Raw genomic sequence first — 12,616 nt, 5'->3', positions numbered from 1 at the left:
TGACTTTTATTCAGAAAAAGTGACAATTCACCGTTCCCATGGAAATAAGTATTTTTAATAAAGAATGCTACAATACTGATTGCACTTGATTCAGGAAAAACAAGTACCTGTTTGAAGCTATGCCTGTACATTAGTACCAAAGACTTCAATTCTTTTTTTTTTTCTGCCTTTAACGGAATTAATTAGTACTCAAAAGACAAGTATGCAAGGTTCTAGGACCTCTAGTGCAAGCTCTACATTAAGATCCTTGACTAGCTAATGACTCAAGTAGGCTCCCTGTCAAAACGTCACTTCATTGGTTCAAGAGCACAGAGTCCTCCTTTACAAAATTCATGACTGTGTAATTTTTTTATTTTTTGTGGTGTGCTCTTATAATTGTTGAAGCTAGAGCACTTGTAACACTATTTTGGTTATGCTTAAGGACCTCTGGGCAGCTAAGTATATATATCAAATAAAGATGATTTAGGAAGAAGTTTTATATTTTTTTTTTAATACAGTGTTTTGTCATCTTTTTAAAGTTAAATTCTTCCAAATGTTATGCTCCTGCTAGACAGTAACTCAGCAGCCATGCATTGCCTGCAGACGTTATACTTAAGCCTCAGCTCACTACCACTAACATTTTGTTTGAGGAAATTACCTTTCAAAAGATTGTAAGATAGGGCTGTCAGCTATTGTCAAACAGAGGAAGTTGAACAAGTTAGCAAAGTATTCTTGGAATGCTTAAGGGAATAAAAGATTACATAATTAAATGTTCTTGACATTCACATTTTTTATTTCAGTTTATCTTTAAAATTACCCAGATAGTAATTTCAGTATACTCACCTCAGCAAGGTAAAATTCATCATATTGTCTCTTGAAATTTTCTCCTTTGTAGTAGTTACTAGCAGCAACAATCACATCGACAGCAACCATGCTTAGTATGAACATATGAAACACAGATGACCTCATCATTTTCTACAATAGAGAAAGCCAATTTTATCATCAAAATGAGTCAAACCACATGAATTTTAAAGTTCTATTACATTGTCAAAACATAATCAGCTATAATAATATGTTATTCTAAAGCTTCCTTATATGATTCTAATTTATCATTCTTTAAAATACATTTTAATATACTCCTTCAACTCATTTACATGTGCAAGTTTTGGGGTTTTTTTTGTACTTTTCAGTTTTTATTTGCCAATTGACTTCTTACTGAAGGTTTGTAATTTAATGGTATATCTATTACTTTAGTTTGTTTAAAAGCATAAAGAGCCCATCTATCTACTCAGTTGGCCCTAGTTAATACTCCTACATTATGATTAATTCATGTAAATCTTGATGACTTATTGTTCATGAACATGTAACATCAATTCTATCTTGTGCATTGCTTTTGCTCAAGAAACACATGTATTATGGGATTCATCTGATGTCAAACTACTGCCCAAATGAATAAAACACATATACATTAAACCAGCTTTGAATGAATGGTCACTAATATTGATAATTTTTTTCAAAGTCCCACAAGTGATACAGTTCAGGTCTTTAACATAAGTAAATTATGCACCTTCATGGTTCCATGTGTTTGTGTGTAAATTGTGCTTATGATGGAAAAATTTCAATTTGCTCCTGAGTTTATATGTACAAGTGCCTAACAAAATTTCAGGAATAACAGAACTCAAAATACAGAAGAACTCTGCCTCCTTTCAACTTCTTCCTAAAGACTCTGTGTGTGTGTACTGGTTTATGTTCACATAATCATATAATTATGTAGGCTGGAAGGGACTTGAGATTATCTATTCTGGTGCTACCTTCTTAAGCAGACTCAGCTAGAGCAGGTATTCCAGAACTGTGTCTAGTCAGAGTCTGAATATCTTGATAGATGAAGGCTCTGCAACCTGTCTGTGCAACCTGTTCCACTGTTGGACCAACTACACAGTGAAGGAGTCTCTTGTGTTCAGATGTTCATCTCGGCTCCAGACTTTCTCACAAGACTCAAGGGCTTGAGATTCTGGAAGGTAAGTCTTACCTATCAAGATGGGTGAAAAAGCCCTCAACCATTTCCTGAGTTTTGTACAGAGCTACTTGTTCAATCATGTGGACCTCCTGCCATATTTGTTTCATTTCTGGCACATGGAAGGAGACCATTTTTAACTTGGTCTTGAAGGAGGAGATCCTTGAAAATCAAGCAGTTCTTCTGAAGCCTGTAATGTCTAGGACTGTATTCCATGGGATTCTTCCAAGCAGACACCTGAACATGAAAAAGTCTGAACAGCAGGGCTGTGGTCCTATCTTTTGGCTTTGTTCCTTCCTTGCAAGTTCCTGACTCTCATGGTTATTACAACAAAGACTGCTCTTGAATCTCACAACCTGGCCAGTTTCTCCTTCCTGGCAAGCATGAGGTCCCTCCAGAACACCTGGTCTCACCAGTATTTGTGCTTTAGGGAGTTACCACCACTGCAGTGCAGAAATCTGGACTGTTGTCTGCTGTATTGTCCTTCTAGCAGATACCAGTGTGTTATCACTGCCCCAGGAGAACTGGGGCTTGTGAAAATCCTAGAATCATGGAATGGTTTAGGTTGAAAGGGATCTCAGAGACCATCTACTCTAGAAGAATGCAAAATTTAAGTAACAAATATTTTTACATTTGTAAGAAATATTAACGTTAGAAAATTCATATACATAGTTGTAAAACACTGTCTTTAAGGAGCTGAGGTTGTTTTATTCATATAGAATTGTCAGCATTAACATTTTATGTTTAAGTATGCCTGAAGCTCAGAGTCTCAACCAAGCTACTCTTCATACTACAGGGTTGCTGCGTTTCTTTTTTGATATATGGGATGTATGGGAGGCTGCAAGGACTGGTACTTGTTCAGGCTTTTAGCGAAGCCTTGTGCCTGCCCACTGAAGAATTCATCCCCTCTTGAATTCCACTGGAGCTTAAGGTAGCTTGCTTAAATTGCAGCTGAATGAAGACTTAGCACATATTTACATGCATTCAGCTGATAGAACTGCCTCGTCTCTTAATATCTGGACTTTTTGTGCGAATTTACAGGTAGCATGGCAGACAGAAAACAGCTCAAACTCTTCTCATGCAAGCTGGCTTCCTTTTGACCCCAGTGACATAAAATGGTTGTATATTCTATTATGGAAAGGGAAGTTCAGGAGATAAAGCTTTATATTCAGAAATTTACAGAACAAGCAGGGGTTAATAATACCTAATGCACAGGTAAGTCACCAAAATAGTGGCTAAATAAAGTCTTACTTTTATTTTTAATCCACAAGGCAAGCTATAAGAATACAATAATTAAAGATAGGGCTATTGGCATCAATCACACGTTTTTTTTCAGTGGTGTGATTCAAAACAAGTGTTATCCTATCCTTCACATTTCTATTTCACCCGAATTCTAACTAGATAGTTAGTGTCTGCATATTTTACACTGTATTTTTAATGGTGTCAAAATTTCCACCATAATAATGAAATATTCTGTCACAATTGAAAGTACTTGCTAAAAGAAACTAGTCAGTGAGGCTGCAAAAGGCCCTTTTATCTCTTCTCAGGGAAGTAAAATGGTAATACATGAAAAATAAAAATACAGAAACTGTCTTGATATGCATGTACATATATGCACACTTTGTCATCTAGTCTGTACCTTTGGACAATGTCATGATTTAGGAATGGTACTCCTCAATTTAGTGGTGCCGCTGATCCATGATAAGCTCCAAACCACACTGACACTTGTTCCTTTCCCCCCTCCCCTTCCCCTGCTGGTGGCTATAGAGGAGAATTGGAGGCACAAAAGGTAAAGAATGTGGGCTGAAATAAGAATGATTTACTGGAAACGGCAATGAGATAAGAAAATGAACGGTTACAGAAACAATGTTAATAACAAGTGTACGAGAGAGAGGTGAGTGAGTCACATGCTAAATGTTCAGAATCAGCACTACCCAAGCACTCCCTCTGCCACATTTACTCGACCGGAAAAGACTCCTTCTCTTTGGAAGAGATTCCTTTCCCCCTGACCCCAGCAATGAAATGAGAGTTGGTATAGAATAACCTCCAGGTTCTAGCCAAGGCCCCCCTCTGGCTACTGCAAAGACTAATTTTGTTCTGGTCAGGACCAGAACGGACACTCATAAAAAGATTTTCCAGTTGGCATATTTATTCCTGGAAAATAAATTCCAGTAACAGAAATAATATCGTAATCATAGCTCTGTTCATAGAATCACAGAATCATTAAGGTCGGAAAAGACTTTTAAGACCATCAAGTCTAACCAACAACCTAGCACCACCACCATGTTCACCATTAAATTGTGTCCTCAAGTGCCATAGCCACATGTTTAAAATTCCAGGGGTGGTGACTCTGCCACTTCCCTGGGCAGTCCACTCCAATTTTGACAACCCTTTCCATGAAGAAGTTTCTTCTAATATCCAATTTAAAACTCCCTTGGTGCAACTTGAGGCCATTTCCTCCCATCCTGTCACTTGTCAGCTGGAGAAGTGACTGACCCCCTCCTTACCACAACCTCCTTTCATGTAGTTAGGGAGAGCAATAAGGTCCTCCCTGAACCTCTGTTCTTCTCTGGGCTAAACATTCCCAGATCCTGCAGTCACTCCTCACAAGGCTTGTGCTCCAGCCCATTCACCAGGATCCTTGTCCTCATCTGGACTCATTGCAGCACCTTTTGCTTTTCAATAAAATTCAATAAAGCTTGTTGTCAAGGTCGCTTTCCCAATTAAATTGAAAGGAGACTATTTAGCTAATAGAGAGTATTACACTGGCATAACTTGATTCAACATTAGGATAATAAGGAAGGAGGCTCACACAGGATGTAAGCCAGGCCCAGGCTATGTAAAGGCAGGAACAGCTGGCAGAGCCAACAAATCAGGAAATAACTGCAGTGAGGAACAATAAAAGTACCTAAGAGCTGGCAGAGACACAGAGAGCACACAGGGCCAGCAAGGTGGATGTATCCGAGCAAATATCTACACCACACACAGAGCAAAAACATTATGCTGAGGAGATTAAAAAAAAAATCATTATTTTTAAATCCCAGGACTGGCCAGTGCCAGTTATGGGGGCCAGATTGGTATCGGTGTTTCTTTATTTTTTCTACGTCATGCCAGAATCAAGCTGCTCACTTGTCACGAAGGCTGCACATGATAAGCAGCTTTCCTGCTGGCCTCTCTGACAGACTGCTGTATCTTCAGGAGATCAATCACAGTGCTCTAACCCACACACCTACTGTGCCTAGCTTTCCCCCTACTCTAATCTGCCTTAGTTTGTTCTTTCTGCATCACAGAATTTTGATTCGGATCTTCACCCATAAAATGGTTCAGACGCACCTCTGCTGCAGTTTTCAACCATGAGAATCCACTGTCTCTTTACGTAATTCTGTATTTAGAATGAGGTCTAAATGAAAGCTGAATTTAGTCCACAGCACTTGCATAAGCCTTAAAAGTCATTTTGGATCATTGGATCAGCAGTGTGTCATTTGGATTACAGCCCCTTTCAGAGCACATAGTCATGGAAAATTCTCCATGCAAACTTGAAAGAAGAGACATAATGCCAATTTTTGTTCTTGTTTAATTTACTGACCTTTTTTTAGCCCTTGGACGTGTATTTCTTAAACTGTGTTAAGAATGAGATGAAAGAAATGTTCTGACGTTGCTGTCAGCCAGATACATGGTAAATTGTATCTAATATTAAATTGGATTTAAGATTAGCTGTGTTGAAGAAGTCTCAAGTGAAATGCCCTGCTGCTGCCATCAATCAACTACAACAGTGACAAATTTCTTACATTTACTATGAATTACCTATAATGCTGGCATCTGACTTCATGCTGATTCTCAGCGTCCAGGACAGTGAAGAACCTGTATGGCACAGTGCATTAAAGATGCAGTGGCCATAAAACCCAGTCCATGACAAACTGGTATTGATCCACATTCTTTCATTGTTTGTAAATACACAAAGGAGCCAAGGGCTTTTTTTGTGCCCAGATGAGAATTTCCTGACAGTAAAAAAGACTTCTAAAATACTACTCATTTTTTCAACACCAGGGACATGCTTGGTGCAGCTGAGGAACTCTGAATGAAAAACTGTATTTAATATCCCAGATTCATCCAAGAACTCAAGTAAGCAGTGGAACTGCTATTGCTGATAGGCAGAGACTACCTGGCTCACTCAGTCTTACTGAGCATTACAATACATGGCCTAAAGCAGTGTTTTGTCACTCCAGTACCCCATATCAGAATGGGGTATATTGCTCTAATACTCCTCCCATGTTCCTGCATGGCACAGGAAGGATGAGGGACATAAATTTGCCTTTGCCAGCTCACTGCCCTGGAGAACATCCACAGCAGCTGCCACTTTGCACAGCCAGAGCCAAACAGACGCTGGCTCAGGAAGCAATGGTCCATGCAAAATGCAGTCACTAAGCAAACTGGAATTACTGAATATGAAACTACCTTTTCCTAACACTAGACTTTTGGAGGCTTCATATGTACATCAGGTCACGGCTTGCATCACCAACCTTTATATAGGATTTTTATTTCAAGTCTATAATAGATCTTACTTACTAAGCAAGGTGGTAAATGTTGCAAACTTGTAGGGTCTGACAGACTTAATAATGAAAGAACCCATGGGCCATGTTACCCTGACATTACTAGCTCAAAACTGACCCAGCTGATGACGTTTAATACTATCATGTGAAACCTTGAAAGAGGTGTCTTCAAAGAACTCAGTGGTTTCCATTTAGACCTACAGAAATTCAGACTGCATTTGACAATACTAACAGTCTTGGTGGCGATCTAAGAAAACAAAAAAAAAGGAGGAAAAATTGCCTTCAAGAATAAAAGATTACCTACAAAACCCTCAAACTTATTAGTACTGAGCAAGACATGGTGAAGACTTGATATGCAGAAAAGCTTTGCTTATTTTGGCCATTTAGGTCGTAAAAAGCTTGGAGTGCATAACTGTCAAACTGGCAGGGTAGCTCTAGAAAGTACCAAACCAATTAATGAACAGTGTAAACATCATTTAACTAAAAGACTTTGATAATCATTACATGGGTGTGAGGAGCCATTTTAGATCTCCTTTGTCTCAAGACTGGTTGTCAGAGGCGTGTGGGGGAAAGGGGAGCACAGGTGAAAGAAGGCAGCCAGAAGATGGGGGAAGCCTGGTCTCTCGGGTGAGTCCACCTGCCAACGCCTCACAGCAGACACTGTGCACCCCAGAGACACTCAAAGATGGGGGAAGCCTTGTCTCTGGGGTGATTCCGCCTGCCAACGTCTCACAACAAACACTGTGCTCCCCAGAGACACTCAGAAGATGGGGGAAGCCTTGTCTCTGGGGTAACCTCGCCCGCCAACGCCTCACAGAGCACACTGCGCTCCCCGCAGAGGCTCCTGCCATCAGCGGGGCCAAGGTTTCCGCCAATGAGCTACGCAGGAGGCTGGACTGGGCTAATGGCCTCCTGCCGGCAGGCGGGCATGGGGCGAGGCCAGGCGATATAAAACAAACTCCGTTAAACACCTCAGACTTTTCGCTTTGGGTTCACTGGGGATTTGCCGTGGGGAGGCTCGCTTGAGGGGCTTTTTGGAGACTGTGCTGTTTGCTTTTGAGGCTTTTTGAGTGGGGGGCTCACTCACTGCCTCGCACCCTGCCTTGCCCTGCTCCTTCGCCTGCCCCGGCTGCCGCGTGTTCCTGCCTCCCTGTGTCCCTGGCCGACGACCCTGCTTGTCCGTCCCTGCCTCCGCCACCTGCCCTTCCGACCTGCCTCCGCTGCCTGTCCCGGGTTCTGCCCGTCCTGCGATCGCCCCTCACCCGTGGACACCCGTGTCCGGCTGTCGGTCGCCTCAGGAGCCGCTCCTGTCGGAGCAGCGCGCAGGCTCCGCGCGAACAGCGTGCGCACCACACCTCTGCCGCGGGGACATCGCAGCACCGTCTGCTCTGCTGCTGGCGAGGCCCGCCTTTCTCTCTCTCCCTCCTCTCTTGCTGTATCTCTACCGTTCCTTTTCTCTTCTTTTCTGTCTTTTCCAGCCCTCTTTAATGGGGCAATTACCTCTTTCTTTTGTTTTTCGTTATCAATAAACGGTTCTCAGATACCAAGTCTGTCTCGGTTGACTTCACTTCGTTCCTGTCCATCTAATTAAAGAATTCTTCGCAGTTCCTCTCACTGAAATGGGACAATGGGTAAGCAGCTTTTTTTCAGATTTTGATAATTTGAATTGTACATTCATCAACACTCAAAATACAGTTGTATCTGTATTTCTTTATATTTTAGGTATACTTTAACACTTCATAAACCAGTAGTATCTCCTCCTCTGTGTTTTAATGGAACGGCTTTGGCAAGCTTACTCCCTTTTCATCTCCATTGGCTTTTGCTATTTGCACAAGGAAGCTAGATCCTGCTAAAAGGTTTCAGCCAAGCTTCCAGTTATAACTGTTTAAAGACTGATCATGTACTGGCTACATGATCATTGTGGTTAAGTTTACATCTATGATTATAATGATGCTGTATGGTATTTGTACTTCTGTCTATACATGCCTACTGGAAGACCATCCTTTCTGGTACCTGGAATAGACTTTGATTTGTTAAAGTTGTTTAGATGTGCACAAAAGAGTTGGGTGATGAACAGCAATGGAAAAGCTTAAATTTGTGCACTCCAGTCTTTTCCACTTAGGAGCGTGTTGCAGCCTAGATCGTACTACTGCAGTGACACAAAGGCAGATTCGTGCCAGTTTATTTCCTTGCACAGAATCACCATGAGGTGTGGAGATACATTCTGGAACAGCACTGCAAGTGTTACGGTACCCAATGACTTAAGAAAACCCAGCTAGCTGGAGTTATGTGGGCATCACAGAATAGAGAAACCTTGGTCAGAAGAGCTAACACAACGTGACTGAAGTTAATTATGGCAGCTTGGAAAGCACTGGGTCATGTAATAATAATTTTAAAAAGTGCTGAAATTCTCATTTTTTGTGGATGTTTCAGAACTCGGCCCATGACTTGTAAATACATATAAAAGGATTATGGTTATTATAGAGCAGGGCCAGTTTAAGGTGTATGCATAGAATTTACAACACTAAGAAAGGAGAATGACTGCCAGTCATTCTTGATACACTGTGGAAAGCAGGACACATCAAATGCCTCAGAAGCTATTAGAACGTACAAGACTAGAAACAGAAAAAACCCTTGACTTTAGGATTTTAAGACAGAACATTTCTAAGAGTCACTGAACAAAGATTCAGTTCTGGCCTAAAGAAAAAGGCAAGTTTTTTTATCCAATATATGTTTAGTATACTTAGGGTATTTATTTCATGCCTTTTTTTTTTGTAAAGTGTTTGAAGATACCTTGAATATGAAAGAAGCTTTAGAAAATCACATTCTATACACTGCTAATCATAGATAATTCATACAGTGAATAGGATAAATTTGATTTTCATCTTGTTGGTTAATGGCCATCTGAGTAAGTACAAAATCATAAAATTGCAGAAAATTTTCCCTTTTGTTTGCAGTACATTGTAGAGCATTTTATAAGCTATGTAACTAATTTTCTATAAACCATTTTGCTTTCAACTTACTTACAACTGACTGACAAAGATATGCTTGTGAGGAGAATTTAGAAATATTCTCATGCTCTGCAGTCTGAACATTTCTGAAAATTATTAGGCATTAACCAGAAATTCTATGGGAACTAGCTTTTTAATATCTTATATTAATGCAGTTATATATCAGCATGGGACATTAAAAACATTGTAAATCTAAGATACCATCTACTGTATTTGAGAGGAACTCCGATGCTAGATGAATTCAAACAATTCAACTTCATTGAGGAAACAAGGGGAAGGGTAAGTTTTAAAGATGATGGAAGACTTGGCTTTTAAATACTGCAAAGGAAAAAAGTCAGTAGCCACAGCTCAGATACTACAAAGTTTTGTGATGACAGGGAGGCAGTCTTGGCTTTACAATGCAGGCCAACAGTCCCAGTGCAATGAAAGCAGGGTGATTCTTCAGCAATTTTGTCTACAGAGACTTGCTTTGACATTTTTATGATGGTAGACGAAGTTTTTAGGGTAGTGATGTCACAGAGATGAATGTAAAGACCCTTTAAGATCCGCAGTCCAATGAAAAATCTCTGTAGAAACTGTTACTTTCAGATCACCTTAGCACGGAGAGCCTTGTTATCAGCTGCAGGAGATAATTTAGATAGTATGGCGATAGTCAAGGGAGGAGAATGCTCCCCAAAACCCAAACATCATAACTCTTACAAGTTTTAGAATATGCATTTAGAAACCTTTCTGTAAATGTTTTCTGGCTGCAGCAGAGGTGATGCTGGCCTGGCAGAAAGAGTGGTATAGACAGTAAACTGTCCTGGCTTGTAAAATATTCTACAAGTTCCACTTTCCTGTGCTTCTCTTTCCACCTTCTATGACATCTGATTAGGATGCAAAACTCAAGATGTCCACTGTATCTGTGTTTTTACAGGGTCTCCTGCCATGCAGCCTCAAAACATGCTGGAAATGGAACTATTACTGAATAATGGTAACATTTCAGGACATTGAAGTATGTTCATCAATAGGTGAGCATAAGATTTTGTGCTACCACAATATGTTTTTAAGGCAACAAATACAATTTTCAGGTGACATGGTATAGCTAAAACCATCCAGAAATCAGCAGTTGTTAAGAACTATCTTCCAGTAGTCTAAATGTCTCTGTAATAATTGAAAATACAGTTGGTTCATTAATCTGTCATATTTAGAGAGACTCTCCTGCCTTTTCATATAGCTAATTTTGATTTAGAAATTAAACGCTACTTTAAAAAAGACAAATTGAATTCTGTTTAAAGGAACAAAGTAAAGTCAGTAACACAGAAAGAATGAGAAAATACACACTTACGAAGTAAACATAGGGAAATAATGATAGCCTACGGAAGAAAAATGAAAAACTCATTTCTTAAGACTTTTTTGAGTAACCAAGCTTGTAAGGCAAAAGTTTGTCAGAAATTAGATAGATTTTTTCCTTACATCCTAGACTTAAAAGCCAAAGTTCTATTTCTGCTATAGGTCTAAAGAATGTGTTGCATATGCCTCCTTCAGATTAGCTGCGTTATGTTAATTCATATCTTGCAATAATAGAAAAAAAGCAGTAGCACAGATACATTTTTGTACACCTCTTGCTAACAGCAGTCACTTTTCTCCTCCTACAAACTTCTAACAGTACAGTCAAAAAGAAAATGGTGACTCTTCTGCCCTAAAAAACCGTGAAATAATGGGTCCTTTGAAACTAAATGACCCTCCTCCCAACCAGTTTATAAATCAGCTAACACAGTATGTTACTTTCTTGGCAGGAAGAGAGAGAGGAAGTAAGCAGCCTTTCAGTGACTGCAGTCTTAGTGAAATTGAGAGCAGATGCTGCAAGATAAAAGAAATCTAAAAATACTACTTAAATTGTTCACGATAACAACAATGCATAGAAATTTTTACCTACCTGTCAGATTTTTAGAACTGTTAATATCATCACCTTAGCAGTAATTTTCTCTAAAGCTACACACAATGAAATATGAAACAACCCAAATAATATGAAGTTTTAACTCTTTTTCCTAAATATAGCAACACAGATCAATTCAGAAAATACGAGTCAGAATAATAATTAACTAAAATGTGAAATCAGATAGGCTGATTGAATTTTTGCTTTATATCTAGTTATTTCATGAAAGCTGTAGGGTGGACATTCACTCAGTATTTTACTAAGGTGTGATTAATCATCTACTAGTCCTATGGAGATAAATATTCTCCCTAGTTCCAGAGCACTTGCAAAGAGAAAGTGCACAAGTTCTTTTCCTCTCACAATAAAAAATACTGAACTAGCTTAAAATCACAACACTAAATGCATTTAACCTTAATGCATTTTATATGTATTAACCTTAATGCATTTAACCTGTGTGGGTGACCACAGCTGAAACAAGTTGCTCAGTGGAATCTCCCTCACTGGAGATACTCAAGAACCCTCTGGATGCAATCCTGTGCAATATGCTCTAGTGTGATCCTGCTTGAGCAGGGAGGTTGGACCAGAAGTCCCACTGTGGTGCCTTCCAACCTTTGCCAATCTGTGAACCCCAGGTACAGGAAGAGGCAGAAAAACACTCTCACCTCAGTCACATTATATGGATTAATATAATATTAATAATGTTTATCCACATTATGTGGATAAACACCACATAAATAGATAATTATATAAAAATATATGTCTGCATGTACATGCATTTATATAGACACTTATGGAGCAGGCCAAATTTATAGCCAATTGCTGATGCTGTGCTTAGTCAATGTGTTGGTTTGAAAACAAACCAGTGGGAGATCACAAGTCAAGATTGAAATTAAAAATAAGTGAAATAATACAAGGAAAAGCACTGACAAAGTCAGATACAACCTAACACCCTGTTAGGGTGGTAGTAGCAGTCAAACTGAAGTAGTCCAGTTGAAGCGGTGATCCTGTGAAGGTCTAGTCTCCAGCTGAAGATCCAGTAGTAGCTCTGGTCCTCTGGGAACCCAGTAGACAGGGGCTAGCTCAGGCAGTTCCAGGGCCAGGTTATATCCAGGTGGGAACACCTGGCTCCTCCCTCCTCGGCAGA

At 39.8% G+C, this 12,616-nt stretch overlaps 1 protein-coding gene and 1 long non-coding RNA gene across 3 annotated transcripts in view; one reads left to right on the top strand and one right to left on the bottom strand.

Annotated features, from left to right (window-relative positions):
• NALCN (sodium leak channel, non-selective) overlaps positions 1 to 12,616 on the bottom strand; it is a 222,673-nt gene that overhangs the window by 105,170 nt on the left and 104,887 nt on the right. For both annotated transcript variants that reach the window (XM_085056984.1, XM_085056992.1), the window contains exon 11: positions 823 to 954. In XM_085056984.1, coding sequence (XP_084913110.1) covers positions 823 to 954 — 132 coding nt within the window. The remainder of the gene's footprint in view (positions 1 to 822; positions 955 to 12,616) is intronic.
• Positions 7,238 to 12,306, top strand: LOC146444552 (uncharacterized). The gene is made up of 3 exons (XR_014851140.1): positions 7,238 to 8,174; positions 8,652 to 10,564; positions 11,333 to 12,306. It is a non-coding gene; the product is annotated as an uncharacterized LOC146444552 (long non-coding RNA).

The sequence above is a fragment of the Lichenostomus cassidix genome, chromosome 1, assembly GCF_008360975.1.
Source record: "Lichenostomus cassidix isolate B80296 chromosome 1, HeHo_3.0, whole genome shotgun sequence".
Taxonomy (NCBI): Eukaryota; Metazoa; Chordata; class Aves; order Passeriformes; family Meliphagidae; genus Lichenostomus; species Lichenostomus cassidix.
This window is presented reverse-complemented; position numbering and strand designations above follow the sequence as displayed.